The sequence below is a fragment of the Rhipicephalus microplus genome, chromosome X (genome assembly GCF_043290135.1).
Source record: "Rhipicephalus microplus isolate Deutch F79 chromosome X, USDA_Rmic, whole genome shotgun sequence".
NCBI classification, from domain to species: domain Eukaryota; kingdom Metazoa; phylum Arthropoda; class Arachnida; order Ixodida; family Ixodidae; genus Rhipicephalus; species Rhipicephalus microplus.
In genome coordinates this window covers 65,796,643-65,823,669 of record NC_134710.1, presented here as the reverse complement: position 1 = coordinate 65,823,669, position 27,027 = coordinate 65,796,643, and the positions used below count along the sequence as shown (strand labels likewise).

The following is a 27,027-nucleotide window of genomic DNA, read 5'->3' as shown; positions in this document are numbered from 1 at the left end:
CGCCCCATCGTAGATCACACTCACTCACACTCATAGGCGTGCGCAGGGTTATCCTTCAGGGGTGGTTTCGTCGCAGCGCCCCCCTCCATAGTATGTCATTGTATGGGGTTGACTTCGCGCACCTTCTGAGGCACTCCTGGGGCGCCTCCTGTGGCACCATTTGAGGTACCTTCTGATGTTCTGCCTCGAGAACACGTACTTCTCGTTGTAGGGTTGATTTTACAAGTAAGTATACTGTTATGCCACAGGCATGGTTCTTGTTCGGGAGCGCTTCTTCCCACGATAACGAGCACAGTTTCGGCGAATTCTCCATACTACAAGCGCCACCTTCCACGCATACAGCGGTGAGCCACCGTGCAGTTTTGGGGAAAGCACCGCCTCCTCAGCTGAGCCCCCATGCAGTTCCGGGAAAGCTTCGCCTTCTCTGCCAAGCACTGAAGAACAGGTCTAGGAGAAGAGACCAAAACAATATTTTAAGGCCATGCCGGCCCCATGTTTTGAGAAATTTGCCCCAGCCGACTTCGTCGAGCCGGCCAGCTTTGTACAAACTATAACCTTGTATAGTAAACGTTCCTGACTGTTGCTGTTTTCACGACGATTGCCTCTCTATTCTGCCTCTGGGCGAAGGCTTCAGCGAAGTCTGTTCGACTGCTCGCCGCTCTTGGCTACCGCTACTATCGCAACACATGTGCACAGCGAATTACTAACATTGAACAGTGGTGATAGTGATGGGATGCCATCGAACCCGAATTCGTAACAGTGGTTGGCAGCTTCGGGATACGCTACCCCTGTCCTCAATGTTTGATGCTCTGGGACCCGCTACCCCGATCTGAACAGCTGAAAGTTGGATCGTATCCCTGGAAGTCCGAGGACGACTACCCTGATATTAGCATTTGAATACGCTGAAGTACGCTACCCTGGTCCTCAACGTTTTGCTGCTCTTGGACCCACTACCCCGATATCAATGGCTGAAAAGTGGGATCGGATCTCTGGAAGTCTGAGGACGACCACCCTGATATCAGCGTTTCGATACCCTGGAATACGCTACACCTGTCCTCAATGGTTCACTGCTGTGGAACCCGCCAACCCGATCTCACCGGCTTGGAGCTGGAGCGCATTCCTGCAGGCCCGAGGACACCCACGACAACTGTTCGATGGCAGCCACGAGTTGGACTATCGTCGGCTGCTTTTCTTGGGTAAGTGCCCAACGTTTACCGTTAATTTCACCAGACCTCTCTAGCACAGGCAGATGTTCAAAGAGTGTTTTTTGGTTTTGTTGGTTATAATTTAATATTCACGTACTTGGAACCATGAGATTAGTTTTAGATTACGGTGAATATCAGTAGATCATCACGAGGGACGAGATCAGGATGGAGATGTACCTTGTGCAGGATCTCCTTGAAATATGTGGAGCCACGGGCATTTTCACCGGCTCCGCTAAAACAAGGGAAGCGATTCTGGAGGTGATGCGGAGAGAAACTGTGACGGCCGAAGAAGCTGACGAGTTTTAGAAACTCATTTGGGAGGAAAAGCGGGAGGCCGAAGAAAGTCGCGAAGAGGGAAATGCAGAGAAAAGTCGTGAAGAGCTCGAAGCTCAAAGACACGAACAGTGGGAGGCCGAGGAGAATCGCAAAAGGAGAGAGCATGCACTCAAAATGAGAGAGCTTGATTGTAAAATTCAAGCACTTAAGTAGCAGCAAGGGAAACGCCAGCTCCACAACTTTCAGACAGGCGAGAACATCGCGCATTTTCTTGATGATTTCGAAGTTGACTACTGTAATGTTGGTGTTACCCGCGACCTTTAAGTAGAGAAGCTTGTCACCTTGTTGCCGTGCAAGATCGCGCATATTCTGCATTAATTATCTGCCGAGAAAGCAGAAGACTTTAGTCATGCTAGATATGCTTTGATAAGATATTTTTTATCTCAATCCTGCGGGAAGTCGGAGCGATAGTGACAGCACTGCAGTGCGTCGCAAGGCGCTAGAGGTTGATGCCCGCTCAAAAGAGAGAGATGATGAGGCGCACCGTGAGGCGCTGGAGGACGACGTGCGCCATAAAGCGATGGAGGCCCGTCGCGTAGCGCTTCAGAATGAGGCTCGCCGAAAAGCGTTAGAGGAAAATGAGAGGTGAAAAGCGCAAGACGTTGAAGCACATCGTAGTGAGCATGAGGTCGACTACGGAAGCCTGGGGACAAGGGCTATCCTGGAAAGGAAGAGACCCTTACAAACTGAAGAGAAACCTTCAGGCGACATGGTTAGCTTTAAATGCATCGGGACTCCGGTTCCGTCACAGGCAGAGACACTGCAGCTATAGCAACGGGCCCAAAGAAAAGCTAAGTAACCAATCTGGAGCTTTGTCTCCACAAAGTGAAGGTGGCGTACTTGCGAGTATGAATGCCAGTGCTATGAGTACGGTGATCAGTTCTGTTGGGAAGAGTAGCCGTCGAAAATATAAGGCGAAGTCGAACAACGCTAAGCGCGCAAAAGTGGCTAAACGCTATGGCTCTCGAGGTGTCATACTCAGCGTCAGGGCTGAAGCCGGAACAAAGCTCAATAAGAGAAGGTTGAGGTTCAGGCCACTGCTGAGATTTAGATCAAACGCGATACGCGTCGCAAAGAAAGGAACTTCAAAAAAAAAATTCCCACCCCGAAATCTTCGCTTGATCTCATCTACTTCAGAGCAGATACGTAACAACGAGCCCAAATATAAGTTAGTTCAGCCGCATGGAGTTTTGGCCGAGCCTTTCGAAGGCAGCGCATTTGTGAGTAAGTGCATCGAAGCTTGCGGCATTCCTAGCCATTCCAATAGAAAAAAGGCGTCGGCGTAAACGTAACGCGGTAAAGACGACTGGCGCCAAACGTGCTAAAACCGCTGTTAAGTGCCGTGACGTCATAAGTCGAGACGCTGGCTAGGCCTAGGATCGCGAAAAGGCCTAAGAAATGTTTTAAGCTCAGACTGTCACTGAGATCGAGATTAGGCGGGAAGCGCGTCAGGAAAAACCGAATTTTAAGGAAATTCAGGCGCCAGATTAATCACCTGGTCTAATCTTTTTCACTGCAGCGTAGATGCAAGGAAGTGGGGAAATGTCGTGAGCCCTTGAGCTATAACACATGCTGTTGTTTCCCACCGTGGCGAAAAGGTCGCTGGTTTACCGGCAGAGGTAAATGATGCAGGGCAGATGGCCCTTTCTTCGTGTTCAACAGCCGCGGGTCAAAAGTCGCTGCTGAGTTCGGCGAACAGGTTGGTTCGTCGTCTCTTTGTCGCTGCTGAGTTCGGCGAACAGGTTGGTTCGTCGTCTCTTTGTCACTGCTAAGTTCGGCAAACAGGTTGGTTCGTCGTGCCTTTGTCCAGACCGCGACACTAAAATGCTGTGGTGTGTGCGACTCCCCGGAGTTCGTCTGAGAAAGTGCTGTCTTGCCACAACCGGGAGTGTTTTTTGTGTTTAGTTTTGGGAATAACTTTTTTAATTCTGTTTCCAGCCGATGAGCAAATAATGCGTCTTAATTTTTATAACTTTTACTTTCCTTGTAATCAGAGAAGCAGACATTGATATGTTTGTTTAACTTTGTTTTCATAACATTTTGAAAGTTTAATTTTCGCAGATAATGCTGAGTAAAAGCCCCTGTTTAAAATACCTTCTCTATTTGGCCTTATGTGTTGGTAAGCGCGTCAGTGTAGACCAACTTTGTTTTGTGTAACGCACGCAAGTTTGATTTTCAGTCTTATTTTCTTGTTTCTTCAAGCGTGTTTTCTCTTGTCTTGATGATCATTGGCTGCGCACATTAAATTGAGAGTTTGTCGCAGGGCTAACTTTGTTATGTTTAACAGTCTGACGCTTGCAAGCGATGCCAATGCGCGTGATTCAGAAGTGCTTCGTATTCTAAATTTTAGTTCTGAGGGAAAAATCAAGTTAACCTCTGCAGCTTCGATCATCCACAATCTGCCTTAGTCACATTTGAGAATCACTCGCAAAAAAAAAACTATTCTGCTTGGTCTAGCAGCGTCATGCACTGTAAAGGCGTGTTGGCATTGTGTATTCCTCATAAGATACGTTGCTCGTGATGCTATTTTTACTAGATCAGCTCTATGTTGAGGAAATATTTTCGTTTCTGCTGGTCTGGTCATTTGATCAGCATTTAGAGGGCGCTTGCTTGGGCCAGAGTGGTTTGGCTTTGTGCTCGACTCCGTCGTTCCAGTGAACCTCTGCAAGGCTGTGAAAGTCTCGACGGGCGGAGAGAGTGGAACGACTACAGTCCTCAACGGTCAACTAGCATCCCTCCTTCCGAGCGCGAGACAGACGTGTAATTTTCCGTGCGATGCCGCACGCGGCATCGCATGGTGCGGCATGCCGCATGCGACGTTTTGGGACACACGGGGGCGAAGAAGCTATCAGCGGCAGGCTCCACCCACCTGTGGCGCCTCGGCATGCAGGGTCGAACGACTTAGTATTCTCGTAATGAGGCTCAAAACAAACAACATTACACAGCCACGTGTTGTCCCCCCCCCCCCAAATAATTAATAAATCGCATTCGTGAACGACAAGCACGTCGTAACCACGGCAACAGCTGATTATTCACGACTCCGACAGGTAGGCCTAGCATGGCGGGCGCCGGTCGTCGCCTACGCCGTTCACACGCGAGCTCATCGTCGAGCGCTTGTTTTTGACAACACTATCAAGCATTGCGCTCGTATGTAATGCGTTAGCATACATTATTACTTTATCGATGCCATCGATGTGAAGAGCAAAGGTGGAAGCGAAGCGAGCCAGCGCAGACACGCCGGTAGCTGTGTTTACCTGCGAAATGACCTTGCATCGCTGCTCACGATCTCAGATCTCCCTAGCGGTTTCAAAACGGGCGTTGTCGTGCAGAAAAAGGCACACTTCAAGTACCACTTTATTAAATGCGGAATAATATCACATCACCAGGGAAACAAACGTACTCGATGTTTGTCACGCCACCGCAGTCAGCGATGTCAGCAATCCATGCTCGCACCGCTCCATCCATAACTCGCCTGGAGCCTTAGAACACAAGTGATGGGAGCGGCGACAGGGAGATGGTGCCACTAGCATCGTGACGCCACTGGTATGCTCGCGCTGTGATTGACTGCTGCAATGCGGCGGTGCGACGCTGCGACAAAAATATCTGGCCGGTTTGATGCTCGCCGCACCGGGTATGCGGCGGTGCGACGCGAGGATACGTCACAAAACGTCACGAAACGTCACCACTCCGGCAGTCGCATCGTCGCACCGCACGCCGAATCGCAGAGAAAATCGCACGTCTGTCTCGCGCTTTAGACGACTCAAATTTCCATATGCATTGCCTGGCAGCATGGGTGCTGTTATGCCACAGGCACGCTCCTCGTTCGGGAGGGCTTCTTCCCAGTATAACGAGCGCAGTTCTGGCGAACTCTACCCCCTCCCAGTGCCACTTTCTAAGCAGAGAGTGGTGAGCCACCATGTAGTTCCGGGGAAAGCGTCGTCTCCTCCACCGAGCCGCCATGCAGTTCCGGGGAAAGCTTCGCCTTCTCTGCCGAGCACCAAGGAACAGGTTTCGTGGAAGAGACCAAAACTGTTATTTTAAGGCCGCGCCGGCCCCATGTTTACAGGATTTTGCCTCAGCCGACTTCGTCGAGCTGGCCCGCTTTCTACAAACTATAACCTGCTACAGTAAACCTTCTTACCTGTTGCTGCTTTCACAACTATTGCCTCCCTATTCCGCCTCTGCGCGGAGGCTTCAGCGAAGTCTCTTTGACTGCTCGTCGCTCTTGGCTACCGTTACCATCGCAACACAAAGCTAATTCCTAACAGGGGTGGCAGCGGTGGGATGCCATCGAACCCGAATTCGTAACAGCCCACAACGCAGCAACTTGTGCTGCCATCTCGATAACGGCAGAAAATTTGACGATGGAGTATCTTGAACAACGCGTACGCTGTTTGTTTTGTCCTGCATCCAAGGCCTTTTTACATTATGTGGAAGACTGCTCCAGCGTAATAAGAAGAAGGCGTTGAGTGAATTCATTAAGCACCTGAATGACACGAATGCAGTAATCAATGTTATTATAGAGAAAGAGCTGCTCAGTCTACTTTTTTTCTGTCGACATCCCTGTAAAGCGAGAAGGAGCAGACGTGTAGTTCAGCGTCTGCAGACATAGCACCCACATGGGTTGCTATATGCATTTTAATTTGATGAACCGGGTTTCCCTCAAAACGTCTGGGGTCGTCTCGTTGACGAATCGTGCGAAGAAGGTTTGCGAAAAATCAGAGGACTTCTCTGCCGACGTGCATGTGCATTGGGATCTCTTCCAAAATGGCTACCCTGACTCTTCCGTGCACTATCTGAAACGTCTATAGCATGTTCGCCACGCCCTGAGAACTCACGCCCAAAAACACGTGCTTCTGGGCCTTATGTTCCTGGTATCAGCGTGCACTTTGCGCATGTTTTACAACCCTACAATGTACAGGTGACACAAGTACCATCAAACAAGTTGGTGCATTCCGTCGTGAAGGTAAAAGAGAAGCTGCCAAAATAAACACTTAGCGGCGTTGTCTACATATAGCACCCCTTGCGCAGACTATAGCGGCAGTTACATCGCCAAGACTGGTAATTTACGCAAAAAAAAAGATCTCGTCCAACGCGCTGGCCAAACACGCGAAAATATCTGGACACAAAATTAATTGGGATGACGCAAGAATAACAAAAAAAAAATAGAATTGGTCATCTCGGCTTGATCTCGAATTTATCGAAATCCAGACAATTGCGCATACACTCAATCGAAATGATGGAAACGTTCCAGTTTTCACACGTTTAACCATGTTGCTATATGTCACATTCTAATACGTACACAAATCGGCGAAATAAGTCGGGGCGCGCGGCTGAAGACCCCAATGTGATAGAACTGCATCGCCGCGCCATCTGATGGGGTTAGTGCAAATGCGCGTCTTTTCATTTTCACATGCATATCTTGTTTCCCGCTTGCAGCGGACCAAGTGATTACATGTAGCGTTTCACGCTAGATGTCGCCTTCTTTCTTCAATTCGTGACGCGCTCAATTCGACTGGGGCATGGCCGCGGGCCACTTGTGCCCCCGCTCCGACCGCTTGTGCCCCCCCAATCTCCGACGACTGCACAGCTTTGGCTGACTGGGGTTCGCCCTACGCCATCTCCTGACGCCGACAAGAGCTCTCGTTGAGTGGTGCCCCGTCCTCGGACATTCACGACCGTGTCCATCTTTCCCATCTTCTCACTTCCGTATGTGGCTGTCCCTGTGCTTTTATCTTTTTTAATCCCTCCTTACCTCCATCTCTCATGAGCTAGTGTTGAGGCGTCCTCCTCCTGAGAGACAGTTACGGGGCTCACTTTTATCTTCTCTTCATTTAAGAATCACCTCCCCCACCCCTCCCCCGGCCGGTGGGGAAATGTGCACGGCTCGCTTCACAGACAACGCAAAACAGCGTTTAACGCTGCTTTTCGTTGTCTCAATTTTGCTTACTCACTCACTTTGATAACCTTACTTTGCTAACTTTGCTAACTTTGCTAGCGTTTAACGCAAATCCTTCATTCGCAAAAATTATTGTGTCGGTGTCTACGTAATCATCGTTGGTAGAAAGTGAAAAATATGCATTGTCGGCAAGCGAAAAGACAGGGTAGATGTAAATAAATCAACCACTAATGAAAAATATCAGTTTTAGTGGGGATCGAACCAACACGTTTTGCATAGCTTAATGTTACGCGCACCAGCGTTATTTTCTTGGGCACGTGTAAAGAATAGACGTAATAATGCGATTGCACCGGTTCCCCCCTGAGACAAGAGATGCTATCTTTTTAATCAGGGTATAGAGAGCAGCAAACCTTACACCACCACAGTGCCCCCGCTAAATTGAGCGCGTCGCAGATCGACGAAGGAAAGCGATGCCTTGTGTGGAACGCTGGATGTGAAAAATCAAAGGACGCGCATGCGCACTCACACAGTCAGGTGGCGCGGCGATGCAGTTTTATTGTATTGTGGTCGTCGCTCACACGTCCCAATTTATTTTGTAGACGGTTGCACATAACCTGGCTGCTCACGCGCTGATTTTTTATTTGGGGACAAGGCTCCCCTACGGGAGCCAAAACTTGTTGCTTTTGTTTGCTTTTGATCGCGGTCAGCGCCTTGTTTTATTTGTATTCAGGTCAGGACGATTTCCGACCAATTATAAATTTCGGTAACATTACCTCATATTCAAATGTGGGCGTTTCCTTTATATTCCGCTGAGTGAAAGCATTGGCGAGAGAGACAACTCTCTGTCAGTTGGAGCTAAACCCGTAGGCACCGTTATGACGATTGCCTCCTACAAAATGGGCCATAAGCAGTGGCGTAGGCAGGTGGTGCACACCAAGCCCGTGCGAGAAATAACCGTTTCCAGAATCCCCCCCCCCCCCACCCCCCTACGGAATCAAGGAGAGGACCCCATCCCGAAAAAAAACTTTTGCCTACGCCCTTGGCCACAAGGCACCGGCTGTCATTCTATATTCGTGGACCGGTCGACCTGACGTGTATCCGTATGCTTGTAATGAGTCCCTGGTGGAAAGAGTCACTGCTAAACGTGGTGGCGAATATGAACATCCGGTGACGCCGCAGAAGCACGTTTAAAGCAGCGTGGAAAAAATTCTCCCAGCTACCAGCGACCGCACATCGAATTCTTTCTTTAGTTAAAACCAGGTAATTATCAGCTATTTAAATTTCCTGCCTTTCTGCATCACATTTTTCTCCGTCTCTCCTCTCTTTTCCCTTCCCTTCAGATACAATTAAAACGTCTCCCTTAAACTCAACTATCTCACCTTTTTAGGGCTTGTCGGTACTTCAATAGCTACGGCCAAGTTTCATTTCTTTCCTTTTAATTATTAAAATTATATCGTAAACGAAGCACACGTTGTTAACGTCATAACAAGAAATAATTAGTGATCATGGGGAGAAGAAATAGGAGACCAAAAAAAAGGGCCATTTTGTAATAAACAAATAGCATGGGTCATCTCGTCCTGTTCACCTTGTTTTTTGTGCTTGTTTTTTTTTCTCCACTTACGTCGACGGCGCGAATATCTGTTTCAATTTTTGTCATTTGTGCATGAAGCCTTATTTGCTACGGCCGGCAGAACATGACGTGCAACGGAAAAACCTCGTGTTGCCGACACAATGCATGGCTTTGTGTATGGACGATGTAAAGAGCAGATTAATTTCTATCGAGCGTTCAACTGAGAAATGTGAGACACAGATTGGCATGGCGGGGCGTGCTAAAACAAAGGAGGTGCTGACGGTTCGTTTTTTTTTTTTTTTTGCAGCGAGACATCAAGACAAATCACGAAACTTGGGTGAGGCATTACGAAACACACAGCGCCTTCATTACGAATAGGACACAGAAAGGGAACCGTATGTGTGCAACATTGTTGTGTGTTCTATTTATGTGTCTTCGTCGTAGACTTGCGTGGTCTGCATGCTTCATAATACGTCAAATTTATAGAGTACTGTAACATGCCACACCCCCGCGTGTCTCCGTGTTCCTTCAAGTTCGGCTGCAAAGGTGACGGCAAGAATTGCGAGTGCCCCGCCGTGGTGGTCTAGTGGCTAAGGTACTCGATCGTCTGCTGACCCGCAGGTCACGGTATCAAATCCCGGCTGCGGCGACTTCATTTCCGATGGAGGCTGAAATGCTGTAGGCCCGTGTGCTCAGATTTGGGTGCACGTTAAAGAACACCAGGTAGTCGAAACTTCCGGAGCCCTCCACTACGGCGTCTCTCATAATGATATGGTGGTTTTGGGACGTTAAACCCCATATATCAATCAAGGACTGCGCGTACTCGAGCTTGTTCGAAAAAAGAGAGCGCAGGAAACATGTTCTTTAACAATATGGTGTAATCATCGACTTATCGGTCTTCCAGCACCAAATAACAGCGCTTAGCGACGAGATCAGCAAGAGTAGTGCGCATATACCTATAGCTCCCTCAAACTGCAAGATCCATGCGCTAGGCTTTTCCCGCAGGCATGGCACCCACATTGGCGCGATAAACTTTGGAAGCTTCCTTGCTTTTCGTTTGCACCATGTTAAGATTGCACAAGTTTAGCCTCGCCAAGGACTGTGTTGGATGTTCTGGTGGGAAAAGCTATACGGCGGCCAAGAGTAGCGCTTCGAGTGAACTTCGTTCGCAAGCACTGCTGCTGAGTCAGCGCTCGTGTGCTACTGCTAAAGAATCAGTCAAATCATCCCTCCGGCAAAATAAGTCGGGGCACGTGTGTGGTTACCACAGTAAAACCAATGTTACTTTATATGCTACCTTCAGGCAGCAGAGTTGCGGCAAGGTACGACATCTTGGGCTCTGTCGCTATGCTGAAAAGCCATTTTCTATATACGTTGTAGCCGCCCTCGCAGGACGTATCGAAAATGTTTGGTGTGTTTTTTTTTCGCTTTCTGCTTTTTGTAATGTTTGTAAAATGATTGATCGGCTAATATTTACAGGCCGGGATTTCACGTCGACGTCGATAGTTCTAGTATGTAATTACTGCTCCAGATAGTATACGGTTCCGCCGCGATGGTCTAGGGGCTAAGGTACTCGGCTGCAAACCCGCAGGTCGCGAGATCGAATCCCGGCTGCGGCGGCTGCATTTCCGATGGAGGCTGAAATGCTGTAGGCCCGTGTGCTCAGATTTGAGTGCGCATTAAAGAACCCCAGGTGGTCGAAATTTCCGGGGCCCTCCACTACGGCGTCTCTCATAATCATATGGTGGTTTTGGTACGTTGAACCCCACATATCATCACCATCACCCGGATAGGACGTCTGACAAACGCTACAACACGTGCAGTATCTTTCAATTTTCGGTCTTCGCCCTTTCATTCATACTAGCCAGAATATTCTGGTATCTCTCCGACTCGACGCGTTTAGCTGGCTTGCGCTAAGTGTGAAAGGGGTCAAATTGTAGTCGAGAGTGTTTAACCCAATGGGGATCGATAGCGATAAACATGAGTACTTGGCGTGAATGTACCCGCAATCACTGTTCGAAAATCTGAAGGATGTGAATGTGCGATTCAAGTGTGCTGTCGCGTCCAACATTCCTCGAGCTTAAGACATCCAACACAAATTCAATTGAGTAGCTAAGCCAAGCAATCACACGCGCACTTAATTTTTTCCCTTTTTCCTATTCTCTGTGTTTTTAATGTTAGTAAAAGTAAATTTATAGGCTCATGTTTACGAGCCACGATGTTACGCTGGTGCCAGTGCAACTGCAGCACCGATTATTTTATTGGAATGATTCTAGTAAAGCTGCCTGGTGGCATTTAAACCGCCATAAACCTATACAGATTGGTATACGTGTAAAGCAGCCGACACTACCCATTAACTAAGGCCACATTTATTTCTCATTTATTTTACCTATAACTTTACATGTGCGTACATAAAGTTGTGCATATGTCGCACTACCCTTTTTTATGCCTAAGGTTATTTTTGTTTGTCTTATTAAGTACACTACAATTTATTTCTATGGCAACACCAGCATTACCCAGCGATTGCAGAGCAATTGCACGCTGGGGATATGAAATAATTTCATGTGTCCAAGGAAACTGCAGTCGCTTTTTGTCACGCGCCACAATTACGACTTCTCACAATGCATGATCCAGTGGAGTCGGTAACGTGTAGAAAATTTTTGATTGATTGATTGATTGATATGTGGGGTTTAACATCCCATAATCACCATATGATTATGAGAGACGCCGTAGTGAGGGGCTCCGGATATTTCGACCACCTGGGGTTCTTAACATGCACCCAAATCTGAGCACACGGGCCTACAACATTTCCGCTTCAATTGGAAATGCAGCCGCCGCATCCGGGATTTGAGCCCGCGACCTGCGGGTCAACAGCCGAGTACCTTAGCCACTAGACCACCGCGGCGGGGCGTAGAAAACTTTGCTCGCGCCACCATCTCACCATTTTCACCGGGGCTATCACAGATCAGCGCACAAGAATCCGTCATATAGTGAAAGAACTACTGATGCGTGTTACCACATTTGTGCGATTGAATGTGTGTTAAAGTGAATGCAGGTCAAGGCACACCAGGTGATCGAAATTATACGGAGCCCCCCACAAGCGTGGCTCCTTGAGCCGCTTTGAGATGTTGAAACCTACAACAATGCAACTATTTGTTCTGCGCCAAATAATGCACCTGATCTTACACGTATCTCGAGAAGCAGCATCGAAGAAGCAACAGCAAGAATAATAATAGTGCCGATGTCGTTACGCTTGGACGGCTGCAACCTGCAGTGCTGGAATTGCCTGCGAATGGTTGGCTTCTCCGGAGAGCATAGGAGCCACTTCTGACGATGTTATAACGCTCGGCGAATAGTGTAGCTGGAATCCCTGGAGGCAGAGTGTACGGCGCCCAGAAAACAGTGGCATATTAAGTATAATTCTAGATAACAAGAAAGTCCCTGGATAAAGTCCCTTTGCCCTCTGACGTAAACCGTCTGGTGTCGAGATCTCGCATGCTCGGCGCACGCGTCCTTTCACGCCGGCAGTCCAGTCGTTTAACTTGCTTGGAGTGTACTTGCTGATTACACGTAGCGTTTTGTGGTAGGGGGTGCTTTCTTTCTTTTTTCAATCGTTCACGCGATTTATTCGATAAGGACTCGGTTGACGTGAATATAATAATAATAATTGTTGGTGTTTAACACCCAAAAACCACCATACGAGTATGAGAGATTGGAGGGCTCCGGAAATTTCGACCACCGGGGGTTGTTTGACGTGCGGCCAATTATGAGCACACGAACAGCATTTTCGCCTGCATAGAAAATGAAGCCGCCGCAGCCGGAATTAGAACCCACGCCCTTGGGGTTAGCAGTAGAGTGTCAAAACCACTTGACCCCCGCACGGGGTGGTTGGTGTGAAGCGTAAGGTGTTCGCTTAACCCGATTAATCATAACTGTTTTATTTTATTCACAAAGCGTTGCCACATACCGCATTAGTTGCATTTTGTGTACATACATTCTTTGAGGTGAAAACGGGCTGGGTACCGAATGACGGCACCGAAATTGAGGAGGCGTGTAACTGAAAAGAAAAGTTTTTCAGATTACTCTAAAAAAAATTAGATGGCCTGGTTGCTGAAATCCGAATTTCAGGCACCTCATCCGACGGTAATAAAGCTGAAGGCTGAAGTTGAAAGCCTTAAATTCAGCGTAGCTGGTGGTAGCCCTGGTGACCACCCGTCACGGTAGTCTATTCGTTATGGTGCTCGACCACTGAACCACAGGTCATGGGTTCAAATTCCAGCCGTGGCTTGAGGCCCGCGTGCTTAGATTTAGGTGCATGTTGAAGAAGCCAAGGGGGTCAAAATTTTCGAAACTCTCCATTAGGCGTCTCTAGCCCTGGATAGTGCTACGTAGACCAACTTCAGTATACATGACGCTTAAGTATGCAGATACCGTGGGTAAGTGAGTACAAGTACCTTGGAGTATGGGTTAATAAGGAAGATAGATGTATGGAGGCACAGGAAAAAACATCGGAAGCAAAGGGAAAGAGGAATGCTGCAATAAAGAAGCACTGAGCGTTATGAAGATACAATAGGTACTAAGTACTTCGAGGTCTCTGGAAAAACTTAATGGTTCTGGGGATTACATTTGCGAACTAAATGGTATGCATGAAGTCAGAGGTGCAATCAGAAATGAATGTATATCAAAGGACTATGGGATGCCTCACGTTGGGCGCTCACGGGAAGACGACAAATGAGGCTGTAAAAGGGAGGGGAAAAATGTGATTTGAAGAAAGGCTAAGGAAAATGAAGGAGAGTAGATGGGCAGGGAAGACGCTCAGGTATTCGTATAAGACGAGCGTGGACACAAAGTGGAGGAAAAGAACTTGGAGGCTCACCAGTAAATATGCGACTGGCAGTGTGGGCGACAAAGTAACAAGGAGAATGAAAGGCGCCCTGAACATTCTTTGAGTAACCATGAAATTAAGTGACTAGGAAAGCGTATTGCCCCACAAATTCAACGCCGCAAAAATTTTAGGAATTCGTCTAGTACGAGCGAAGTTGCTAAATTGTCACACGCTGCAATCGCATTCTTTCTTCTCTCATCCAGATTAAAGTGCTGGAAGGTGCGCACGGAGGTAAAGGAGGGGCAAACAAAAAACGTCACGCGCGCCTCATGACCTTGAGCATTTTTTTTTTCTTTTCTTCGAATACGTGGCTTTTTCAGTGCGATCGTCCACGCACGCGTCGACAAGGGACGGCCTCCCGTGGCGATCTCGGTGATGACCAAGCGCGCCATGTTCAAATCAGCCAATGGCTGATAGATGGACTAACTACGAGTAATTTTTGGGCTTATGTGATTTGTTGAGAGAAGGGAAAGCAAGTCTTAGCTGATTTTGATAATTTATTGTGAATTCCAGGCCGCGTGCTGCGCTATAATATTTGTCTCGCGTGTTGTCGGGAGCCTCTACTACCGATCAGCAGCGTTTTCTGACCATTCTCAAAACGTGTTGCAGGGCCCCTTCAAGTGAGAAGTCAGGGAGGCGGCGGAGAGGATTTAATGGATGACAGCAATGGAAAAGAAGCCGGCTCTCAGTAACTACACCGACAAGGCAAAGACGAAATAAAGAGGGAGAGGTTTTCATGATAATTCAAGAAGAAGCACTTTACTGTTCGAAGCGAGATCTGGTTGCCCCAGAACGCGTAATTATAAACCGACACTCAATAAAAAAGAAGAACATTGTGCATGCTGTGGTGGTCCTAACGAAACGATGGAACATGTTCTGATTGAATGTGGTGATATCCACCCAGCAATACGTGTGGGTACGAGCCTACTTGAGGCCTTGAGTTTTAGGGACAACCATGGAAAGCTGAACATGTCCGCGATAGAAGCAAGTAAGTGGTGGTAAGAGTATTGGTAACAGAAAAGTACAGATTACGGGCAGAAATTGTGGGAAGAAATGAGGTCGTTCTGCGTGAAGGGGCAGATAGATGGACCAAAAATGTATATATTTCTTTGTTGTAATAATATCAATTTAACCGAAGTAGATAAGGCTTTAGGCCAACATAGAAAGAAAGTATTCTTTTCATTTTTTTCTTCCGAGCCTGGTGGCACACAAGTCAGCACCCCCATTATATAGGGGACATTAATATAGATATTCTATTGTCAAGCAGAATGCTTGGGTTCGATTCCTGCTGCTTTCTTGATATTTATTCCTTGCATTCGTCTGGTCTACGCTGCCGATGTCAGTTTTGCTTAACGCTCTTGCATTTAGATTATGAATGTCTGTTCTAGCAGTTTCTGGGTACAAAATGTCAATAACCTGTGGCTTATACCCGCATACCGCGGCCCGTGCATTATGGGTATGTGTGACGCGTGCCTAGAGGAAAGGGTTTGACGACGTACGTGACTGGGTTTTCACGTTATTTATTGTCATGATTAACCAGACCTATTCGTCAAACCTTCTTACCCTCTCATACTATTTACTTTTGGTCTACTATATGTTTAGGTGACCATGAGAGCCCCCAAACGTCGTTACGCAACTGTCAGTAACTGGTTATATAAAACATATATATGCGACTTTTCAACATACATACCTGTACGTATCACATTTGTACATATGTTTAACGTCATTTCGTAGCGTTTCTCTCAACATAAAGTTTAAACCACCATCACCTGCCCTCCGCATGCTCCGCATGACATCGGTTCTCGTGGTACATGGGATATGTTCAATTTTTTAGTTGTCTAAGTAACTAACACAAGTTAAGTTCTACCCTGAACTTTTTATTTACAGGCACCGTAGACCGAATGTGCCTATCTGTATGTGATTTATATGTAAATGCGATTTATTGAATCTCATAAAATGAAAATTGATCATGAGTCCCCCATACTTCCGCGTGTTTCATTAGGATATCTTAGCTTTGGCGTGTAAATGGACATAAGTTATTGATTGTAAGTTAATTTTTACTCGTATATAGTGTCAAAATAAAACTAATTGCACCAAGTTGACTCTTAATTCATAATTGATTGTACTTCAGCCGCAAGCATGGGTTGTGTAAGGAACTACAAACAGTTTCCGGATATGAACTAGAGAAACCTCTTGACACGCAAAAAAAAAAAAAACATACCTAACAGAAGTTCACCATGCATGCTACCATGAGAATCTGATCTGGCCGCATGTTTTCATAGCCCGTTGACTATGTGTTCATACCTTCTGAAATTAGTTTATTTTGGGTCCAGGCAGCGATGAAAACGATCGCGATGCCATCTATCGCTCAGACACGTGTCTCACCAATGTGTAATTCTTTGTCTTTGCGCATGCTGATAAATTTTGTATTTTTTCTCTCAAGGTGAATACGACCTGAAAAATACACCTGATGGTTCCTCAGTTTCTAAGTGATTCTGAGAAGCTATTTCGACACGTCCACTTTTTTTCTTCAGGGGAACACACGCATAAGCAGAGAGAGAGAGAGAAAGAATGTAGGAAAGGTAGGGAGATTAACTAGACTATGCGTCCAGTTTGCTACCCTACACATAGAGAGGGGGAGGGGGGAGTAAAAGAGAGAGAAGGATAGACACATGTCACATCACACACACAATGCCGAGTTTCACAGGCGGTCCCTCAATGAAGTTGCTGAGAAGTATCTCAGGAGGGCTCGTGTGGCTTTCTGTGCTGATGTGCTGCGCGACCAGGCTCCTAAGACCTTTGCTTCATTAAATGGCCGGTCATCGAGTCTATTCAAGGCACGCAAAAGCAGGCATACCGAGAAGTTCCGGCATGAAGCCGCGCTTCGCTGCGCGCCATTCGCGGTGAAATGCAGCGAGCACCTTCTGGATATGAAAAGAAATCACAAAATGGCCACCAGTGCACACGTACGAGATACAAACTTTTAATAAACGCAACTGGACGAAACAACATTGATGCTCTCTTGATATACATCTATACGTATGTACACCAGTTTCTTCGAATCAAGCCCAAACTAGACTCTTTCCGAAATTTCACAGTCAGCCGCCGGGCTGGCGTATACATGAATAGAGCCGATAAAACCGCAACTTGAAAGACATCGGTCACACAAGAGTGACGGTAAAAGCGCGTTATACACGTATCCTGAAGAGGTAACAACTGCAACGACCCTGTACGAGAGCTGTCGCGAAACAAAAATAATATCGACAGGCTCTCCAAAAGCAACCTCTGAAGCATCCGTTCAGCCCGAAATTCCACACATTTCTTCACACACGACGTATCACACACCAGGCCAGAGACGTAGCCGCTTTGGAAATGGGGGAGACGTGTGGGAGAAAAGTCCCAGGGAACGCGGCCGAGGCTGACGCCGCGCGAGTTTTAAAACACAACAAGACGCAAAAAACGCGCGCATAATACTGTAACGCAGGTGGTGTGGTTCACATGAGATGACTTAGCGTATTGGACGAAACACCGCCATCGCAGCTCACGAAATCTCCGCTTGCAGTTCGCTGCCTCGAAGGTGCGAAATAGCAAGACGCTCTATAGCTGCCCTTAACGCAACTCTAAAACGGTCACGTGATTAGGCCACTGAGAGACCAACTGCGGCACGCAGGACCGTGCCGAGACGCGTATTTAAGCTTACTCGTAGGCAGAGAAGAACCGAATGGGCGTGACTTTTAAGTCCGGCCGATTAAGTTCGTAATATTCAAGCAGCAATTTTCTCTCGTCATCGGTTGCCTCATATCAGTGGGGAGCGAATGGGCTGCTACTTCGTGGTGCTCCGATAGTTTTACTACTGCTACTTCTGCCAAGGCAGCCACTGACGCGTTTGCAAACCGATCTACAGGCTGAAAACTGAGGTTAACCTTCAATGCAGCCTTATTTTTAACAGCAAAAATTTTCAAGCACCGCAGGGTTGGAAGTCAGGCCCAGCAATCATGCGCTAAACTTCAGCATGCTGGGCCCACTCTTTCCTCCCTACATTTTTTTTGTTTGTTTTGTTGAAGTTTTTTGACTTTTAAAGAAAAAAAAATCTCTTCGAATGCATGTATTTATCGTCACCGATACGCACGCCCGAGATGGCCAGATGGTGCTCTGCGTCAACAAGTAAGCGTCAACACGCTTTCGGGACATTAATAAACCTAGCGAACAAACGAACAAAAAAAAAGAACAAACGAACAAAAATGAAACATGACAAGTGCTCATTTCATTCTCTTCATGACACGCGCCACTAAGTAATCGACGACAAAATGAACTAATGTGAAATGGAACGCGAGTATAAAAGCTTAGCTTCGGCCGCTTAGTCCTGACAGGTTCCAAGTCCCCCATAATCCGAGCGCTCCCTGGCTACGCTACAGCATGAAAGACCGATCCGAGCGCATGGATTTCTGAGGTTTCTTTCTTTTTTTCCCCTCCTCTTCTCTTTGCGCAAGTGAGGAGTAGAGGCCAATTTCTTTTTGCCGGTTTCAACAATATGGGACCGAGAGGCCACTTGGGTCACAACCTAAGTCAAGCTAACGCGACAGATGACCTCGTTGCGTTGACGGCACTGTGGCAATGCCCATCGGTGCATGATTTCGGAAAGGGTCTATAGTGCAAAGCAGGCGCGAAGCAAAGCGGGCCAGCTGATGAAACGAGGTGTCGTGGGTGGGGTCGACAATAAATAGAGGGGTGTGGGTCAGTGGGGCCTGGCAGCAAGCCTTGGCGGGGTGGGCCCGGACACCAGTGGAATGTTCGACGACGCTATGTACAGCAATCCAGCCAGGTTGGAGGATGAGCTCGCATCACAACGCGGGAAGCAGCGACAACTGCGCGGTGAACACACTCCTACACCTTGTCCGGCTGCGAGAGAAAAGAGCACAGCATTTGTGAACTCTTGGGAAGAAAAGCCATACATAAAAATTCGCACAAGAACAACGTAACGCCCGAGTATAGATAAACACTTCTACTGAAAGAATTTTAAAAAATTTATACCGTGATAGCGGAGTTGTACCATTTCGTACAATAAACGTTTACTCCTCCTAACCATGATGAGGTTTTCTCTATCTCCAAGGAATCTCAAAAGTGTTTTCATTAATGTTAACGTCCTGCATTTATTTGTGCTGCCAACCTTTGTTCAATTTTTCGATGAGGATCCTTTTACACAGCTTGTCAGTTCTAAATTGTTTTGCTTGTTCACGTATGGTTGGTCCATCTGTAGAGGCTTAGAGCTACATGTTTCGCACAGTTTATCAGAATTTTTTAGACGGTTTTGCTAATTCAAGAATCAAGTCAGGCTTTTGCTGCTCGTTGCGCTGTTATATCTACTATAGGAGAGAATGGCAGAGCAAGATTACCAGTGTAGGATAAAGGAATGTCGATGTCCGGTCCACGCCATGCGAGTTCTCCGCAGTACAAGTGTAGCCTCCCATGTCATTCCAGGCAATATTCCGAATCTCGAGATCACCGTTTTCAAGAACCTGCAAAGAGTATGAATGGTCATTTAAATGTTGATACTGACTACTTGCAAGTCACAACAATTGATTTCTCAGCGCGTAAGCATGCAGAACTGTTGCTTAAGTATCTGCTGGGAAAACATCCCGCTCTTTCCTGATGGGTTCCAAGCATGCAGTTTTACAATCAGACAGTGGGTGCCACACATGCCACAGTCTTTGTCAATGTCAGGATTTCCATTCGCCCATCGTTAGGCCAGCCCCTACAACATAAATTACCAGAAAGAAAAAAATATGGCACTGGAAATACTCGACAGTGTTTATTACGTTAATGTAACGCCAGTTTACTACTCATGGAGACAAAGAAGTAGCAAGGTGCAACTAATGCTTGCAGCACCCACAAGAACTTGCAACGTCACTTAGGCAATCAAGAGAAATGCAGCATATGCATTCAATAAAGAATCGTGTTGCCAACTCATCTTGACGCGGCACCAAGTAGTTCACGAGATACATTTCATGAATAGAGATGTTCGATGAAGAGGATTACAGGCATTTATATATGTCATGTGATCAGAGACCATTCGGATACCCGCTGAGTGGTCGCACCTTGTATTTGTCGCTGTTTTGCAGTTCAGTGTCGTCGGGGCCGAACCAGGACACACTGGGTTTTGGAGAGCCGATCGGTCGGCAGAAGAGCTGCACAGTGCTGCCCATCAGCTCCAGGCGGGTGTGCGTCCACATGGTGATACGGGCAGGGACACCAGGCGCCACTGCACGAGAAAAAAAAAGAAACAGCTGTCAATGCAGTCGTGTAGCATGAAGTCCAACATTACAGCAAGCATCACTTTTCTTCACTGATTTACAGTCTGCAGTTTAATAAGATGGCCCGCATTGTTAAAGTGATTGGGGGCGGTTATACGAACAACAGAGCTGCTTCATACCGCGCACTCCTTCAGCAAGGCATCAAGGGTAGCTTAGAAGCGGCATTTCTTACATCATAGCGAATGGAACGCAACATTTGCCATAGTGCCACGCTCGCATGGCATGCTAGTCAAAAGCACTTGCATCACAAGAGATCGGAATAAAGGTGTATTAAAACTTGCTGGACTGCTCGGTAATACGTCATCTTGAAAATGAGGCTCAGCTCGGCACTCCCTCATTCCCGCACGCATTCACAGACGCAAGTTTACGGAGTGATGCCGGGAGTACTTGGGTGTATGAGTGCTCATTCCCAAGGGAAAGAGAACCAAGATGGACACTAAAGCGATCACTCCTGGGGGCGACCGTTCTAGGTCGTATACTCACCGAAGGACTTCTTGACGAGGCACAGTGGGCTGGAGTGAGCCGATCCGATCTTGGTGACCTTGACCTTGGTGCTCTTGCTGATGCGGTGATAGGGGTTCTGGGCGACGCAGGTGTACTCGGCCTCGTCGTACTGCGACGAGGCGCAATCAATGAACAGCCGCGATCTTGTGAAGCTGAGGCCAAGCATGGGCGCCCCCTCTGGGTTCACCTCCTGTTCGGTGCGTTCGCTTCCCGTCAAGTCCTGCGCAATCGAATGACAGGACGAGGTGAAAAAAATTGGTGAAACGGGTTAGGAGCACTGGAATGGGCCAAAATTATGTGCCGTCCGCGAAATGGCTAACCTAAAGTCGTTTGTATCGTGTCGCGACTGTCTGCCACGAAGTCTGCGCGGTCTCGGAAAAAGATATATGCAGCGGTTTATTTGATGTCGTGAGAGCTGGCGGTATGCATGCGTCAAGCGCACTTCTAGAAATTTACACGAAAATTGGCGCACTTGAGCCAATTTACACAAAAGCTGCAGGCTAAGTTCAGATAACTATTTGCGAATGGCAGAGGCACACTGCTGGTCCTCAATTAAGCTCAGATGAAACCAAACGTAGCTGTCACTGTCGAGCAATATTTGGTGGAAACGTGAGCCTGCCGTCACGGGCAACTCCCCAACAAAGGCACATATAGTGCGCAGAGAGGTTTTTTTAGGCACATAGCTTCTTCCACAATAAGAGCGAAGAAATGTCTATGCGAGGGGCGCATCCCATTGATATAGGCAAATTATTCCATTGTATGGAAAGATTAAGCTAAACAGAAAAGGGCACATCTCTTATTGAAATAAGGGGGCGTCTCTTCAAGCAGCCCGATATCAGCATTACTTCAGGCATACTTTTTGCATTTTTGCACAGGAAATGTAGAAAAAAATCATAAAGCTGTCACAAAAAAATTAAGGCAGCGCCCCGCTATTGTTTCTTTTGAAGCAGTCTTCAAATTCAGTCCGCAAGTAATAAAGCCTCACCATTTCAGGATTAGCCTATGTATAGTTTTCGCAGGTATACGTTCCACTCGGCCTAAAAGATGCCCCAGTATTTATAAAAGCGCACAGCCACTGTCTGATTGATAGAGAAAAGCATAATAAAAGACCGACAATGAAATTAAACGCAAAGACAATATGACGCATCGAACACACTCCCCTGTGCGTTGAAAAAAAAAAACGCGCACCGAAACGTTGGAAAATGAGTGCGTTGAGCAAGACCCCCTGTGCCCTGTGTGTCTACAAAGAATGGAAAAATACCGAAGTCGTGTTCCGCAGGAAATTGACACCATGAGGTCTGCTTTCATTTCTTCCTCTTTGTGCGCTCGGGCCACCGAAGCTATATTTTCTGTTACTCGCAGGGATCGACGGGAGAGTCGTATGTTCTCGCTTTACACCAGAAGCAGAATTCTGCTCTTCATTAAAATCCATCGGGGTCACCGTTTTGTTGGCGCTACGGCAAAAGCTCATTTATTTTTCGTAAATCAGTCGAAGGCATGGCACGCCACTTAAACTAGCGAACAACGAAGGCCCATTTCGATTGAGCAGCTGGTGCACGTTAAGAGCCCCAGGTGGTCGAAATTTCTGGAGCCCTCCGCTACGGCGTCCCTCATAATCATATGGTGGTTTTGGAACGTTAAACCACACATATCAATCGATCAATCAATCAATTAAGCATCTGGTAAACGCTCGTTCTCTGTGCGATGCAGTTCCTTGGTGCGGGCAGCGGAAGACATCGGCCACCTGCCGCTGGGAGTAGGCGCGAACCAGCGGCGGCTGCTACTTTTGAAAGAAACCCGGGGAAAATGACTCGGCTCTATTTCTTCCGGGTGACACGCGAGCGCAGTCGCATTAGCGCTTCGCAATCATCGCGCGAGGCTTTCGGTTTCCCTGCGAGGGCGCATGCATCGCGATAAAAGTAATGCGACGACGTGCTTCCCCGGCGCCCTGGAGACCGTGCTGTCCAAGGATGCCGAGGAGAAGCTGCACCGCCGTGCCTGGGGCCACGTATACACGCCAGATTAACCCAGAAAACGAACAGTGCGCCGGCGAGGGGCATGGCCGCGCATGCCTTCACGATAGCGCTGCAGCTGGAAACCGCTATCGCGACGCCTCTGCAATCCCGGGGTTGAATGAACACCCGTCGCTGCAGTCCGGCAGCGGCCGCGCCAGCCAATCTTGGAGGCGACGCACTCGAGGCCGCCGTGTGTGAATGTGAAGACGTGCAGAAATTGCGCAAGCTGATGGCGAGACTGTTCACAGCCGGCTGTTCTTTCATACCGTCCGATGAGCGTAACCGGGAAAGGCGTGATCTCTTAGTTCCAGCACCTTCCTCTTGTTTCTTTGGTTTCGCGGTCACGTAGCATTCTATGAATGTTCTCCGAGCGAGAAGAAATTACATTAATGAAGGATTTATCAAGCATAGCAGTATAATGTAGGAAAGATCTGTAGAGAGCCAAATTCATATTAAAAGAATCAAATGAATCTAACAATACTTCATCAGTTTTCTTTTTTTTTACTTCCGCATTTAATGATCCAATAGCCACGATTTCTCAAGGAAAATCTTGTCGTACTATATAGGTGAAGTGTATGCGAGAATATGGGGCGTGACAATATACGTCGTTCCGGTAAATAGTGGAGCGCTTACCTGTCCGATGCGGAGACCGTTCTTGAGCCAGTGGATGGTGGGCGGGGGATTGCCCCCAGCCTCGCATTCGATCACCAGAGACTCGGACTGGGCGACCGTCATCACGTCAGGAGGGGTGTTGCGAAGCTTCAGGTGCGACTTGCGTAGCAGGTGGCTGCCAGGACCTGCGCCGGAGCAAGTGCCCGTCAGGCAACGGCCGCCCGAAAACCAACCGGTCGGCAATCAGAAAGGGATGTTCCGACACTCACCTACTCGGTTGCCTCTCTGTGACTTGGACACGAACAGCTGCGCAAAAGAGCAGACATTGCGGTACTGTTTAGTTACCCGAACATGAAACAGTCAATGCACATGGTCGTTTATTTTTATTGAACGCTTCAGAAAGGAGACCTTCACGGGCTCTTGAACGTTTTTCTTGATTTTGTATATAAGCGACAATAACATACGCACCCTTGAAAACTGTCAAATGTGCATTGTTCACAATTTGAGGAGCCTTTCAAAAGCCTTCTATAAATTCTTGGAAAGTGCTATGGCAATGACTGAGCCCACGTGACCTCTAATGAGCGGCTTGGAATGTTCAGGTTGCCTTGGAAGCTCTGAGGCCACATAATGGTTCAAGTGCTGAAGAGAACAAGCACTTAGGGAGCGTTGCGGGTGCAGTAGTCCAGCTCTCTTGAAAGTGATAGCAATACATCTGTACTCAGCGTTCGTAGAAGAGCTGCAGGAGCCTCACTTTTTCTCCCACGTTTATCTCTCACTACGCTATAGTGGATCTTGAGTGGTACTACAAGCCAACAATTGAAAGCTGCGATCTAACTTTCATTCACATCTCCCGGATACGTGAACAGCATACTGGTTCGTCACATATCTTTTATTTTGTTTTATTAAATTTCGCATTGAGTAACATGCTCGCCCTGATGGTCCTGAGTTTCCTCGAAACTTTTCAAATTACAAGGTGAATGCCCACACTTCTTATATACTTTTGTGTGCTGTGCATGCATACAGAATCTTGATTGCGTATTTTCCTGCAACGTCACGAGCCTTCCCTGATGTTGTTTTATCAATAACATGCAAAGCGAGAATCGTGGCGCTTTGATTTGATTCAGTCCTGATGAGCACATATTCACGCGTACTCTAAAGAAGGCGGGCAATGGAAACGCCCTTTTACGTAGTGTGTGACGCAGTTTCAATGATAAGTATGCCGCGACAAACACTGATGCTGCACGTCACAGCTGATGCTTGTCAGGAAAACCACGTCATATCGATAGCTGCCGTGATGTTTGGGCTTTTAAGCCGCGCTTTTCGTGGAGCTTCCGCCCACATATAGTGGGGCCGCATTTCCCGCTCCCTCCACGCGCGCTGCGTTCAATGTTGCCTACACTGAGTGTTACATTAGTTCATGCGTGCTATTGTTCTTCTTTCATTTGTTTCATCTCCCCTTTTTCCCGTTATTCAGAGCAGGGAGAAGAAGTGAATGCTTTTTTCAAGGGTAAAAGGGAGCTGCAGTAAAGCAAGACCGGCTCTACATGGGTCACACAAATGAACGTCCGTAAGGGTACGATAGCATCAGTTAACTCCATGATGTTAATTTTTTCACGTTGGTTATGTCAGATTTATTGACGTGTGAGCTGAAAAAGCCATGATATGGCAAATTACCCTTTCATTCATATAAAACCCGTATTGTCTTTAAACGTGGACCCACACACACGCGCACACACACACACACACACACACACACACGCACACGCACACGCACACGCACACACACACACACACACACACACACACACACACACACACACACACACATAGTTCACTTAACTGTAAGTTCACTAAAACGAATATTCACAATACGGAACATCACAGGAACGCAGCACATGCCAAAGCAAAAGGGAGAAGCTTACTTTGAAAACAGAAATGCTTTCATTTTGAAATGCAAGGAGAGACTATTTCATTGGGCCAGACAGGGTAATGCTTTGGTTTCGCAAGTCATACCGCAACGGCATCGCCCACTGCCACGAAACAGTCCGTGCAAAGCTCCTTCCCGGCGGGACTGCACGAAGTTCATCTTTAGAGCTTCGACATTTGTTTCGTTATCGGTTCACGATAAAATTCCATGGTCATTCGCAATGTCTATAGTTACCTTCAGCTACTGTCCGGAAGCTGCATGATTTCGAGCTTCTCTGACAGAGGCAACCACTTCTGTTTTGTGGAACTCATACAAAAATGGGAACTGCGCTCATGTTACACGTAACGCAAATGACCGAACCATAGCGATAAGACAGACACACAAAAAAAAAAGGTGGGGAGAGAGGCGACTGCCGGGCACGTGGCTTGTTTTTGTCTCCTGCATAGAAGTTTTGCCTAAGCATGCTGCCTGCACGTGCGACGTTTGCGCAGCCGATGTTAGACAGGCTATATCGGGGCGGTACGCATCTGCTATACCAATGCTTCGGAATGCAAAAGTTCGTTGAATTGTTCTCATAGTTAGCCTGGGTCTGCGGAGTAAGTTTGCCCAAGTGGAATATTCACTATTCGAAAATTTGTTTGTCTGAAATATTTTTTGCTTAAAATGCATAGTAATACCGCAGGGTATTTTCTAAAAGTGTGTAATTTGAAATGTCCATTAAATTGATGTTCAAAAAACTGAAAGTTCACGTTATCACTGCTGGGATCGCCAGCAGTCGGGCCTGCAACTTCGTGATGCTGTCTATCGATGGCAGCGTTTTCCGCCCACACCTTCGTATCGTTACACTGCCCTGATGCGAAAATAAACAGCGTTTTCACTGTGGAAGCACCACACTCACCCCGACGGCGTTACGCTGCCGGGCCCCTTGGCCGACCAGTGACCTGCCCAGGACGACAGGCAGCAGCAGCAGCACCAGGACGCTGATGAGGCTCGCAGTTCGCGGGCGCATTCCGTTTGCCGGGATCCGCACGAGTGGCGTCTGGACGCTCAACACACAGAGGCACGCTTCCTGCGTTGTGAGAGAGAATTATTTCAGCGCTTGTCGTGATTGTGCTACAGTGGAACAGAGAATTCTATAAAGGTCTGTCTACACAGTGCGGACCTTCAGGCGTATGTCGGGCTGTTGTAGTGTGTGTGTCGTTCGTGTTTTTTCTCTCTCCTGAAAACCCTCCACGTAGTTTGAAGACATGGAACAATTGAATTGTGACCCCGTTCATCAGCAACAACTACGCCATCTCATGCTACGGGTGTGCACGCGCGGATGCTTCCACGAGGTATGGAGATGCGACATGGTTGCTGCCCTCCGGAAGCTAGAGGGCCTCGTGGTTCCTTAGTTTATATTACGTTTTGCTTAGAACTGTTCATAAAATAAAAGCTGAGTGCCGTGCATGCAGACGGGTCATAAAAAACACAGTTATCTTTTGTATTCTGCTTTCATTTGTGACCATGAACCCACTCGCCGACCAAGACAATTCATTAACAGAACCATCTGCATGGGAAACACAAACTTCGTGGCACTGTGAAAAATCTTGTTTTGTGTCTGAGACTCGTACACATTAGGCAGTATCAGTTCTCTTCTCATTCGACCCACAATATCTCTTTTGCTTCGACGGACCATCCGTCAATGCTACTCGGCCGGAGATTTGGGATCAAGAGCGTGCGCTTGCGATATTTCTCTCTGCAGCGGTATCTCTTTTTATGCG

At 47.4% G+C, this 27,027-nt stretch overlaps 1 protein-coding gene across 3 annotated transcripts in view; it reads right to left on the bottom strand.

Annotated features, from left to right (window-relative positions):
* Positions 1-16,862: 16,862 nt before the first annotated feature.
* ImpL2 (Ecdysone-inducible gene L2) overlaps positions 16,863-27,027 on the bottom strand; it is a 141,230-nt gene continuing 131,065 nt past the window's right edge. For all 3 annotated transcript variants that reach the window (XM_075877033.1, XM_037426938.2, XM_075877032.1), the window contains exons 2-8: positions 26,163-26,333; positions 23,607-23,643; positions 23,359-23,522; positions 20,690-20,930; positions 19,991-20,154; positions 19,289-19,411; positions 16,863-18,794 (exon numbers count right to left, since the gene is read on the bottom strand). In XM_075877033.1, the coding sequence (XP_075733148.1) occupies positions 18,780-18,794; positions 19,289-19,411; positions 19,991-20,154; positions 20,690-20,930; positions 23,359-23,522; positions 23,607-23,643; positions 26,163-26,273 (855 nt within the window). In that variant the 5' untranslated portion in view covers positions 26,274-26,333 and the 3' untranslated portion in view covers positions 16,863-18,779. The remainder of the gene's footprint in view (positions 18,795-19,288; positions 19,412-19,990; positions 20,155-20,689; positions 20,931-23,358; positions 23,523-23,606; positions 23,644-26,162; positions 26,334-27,027) is intronic.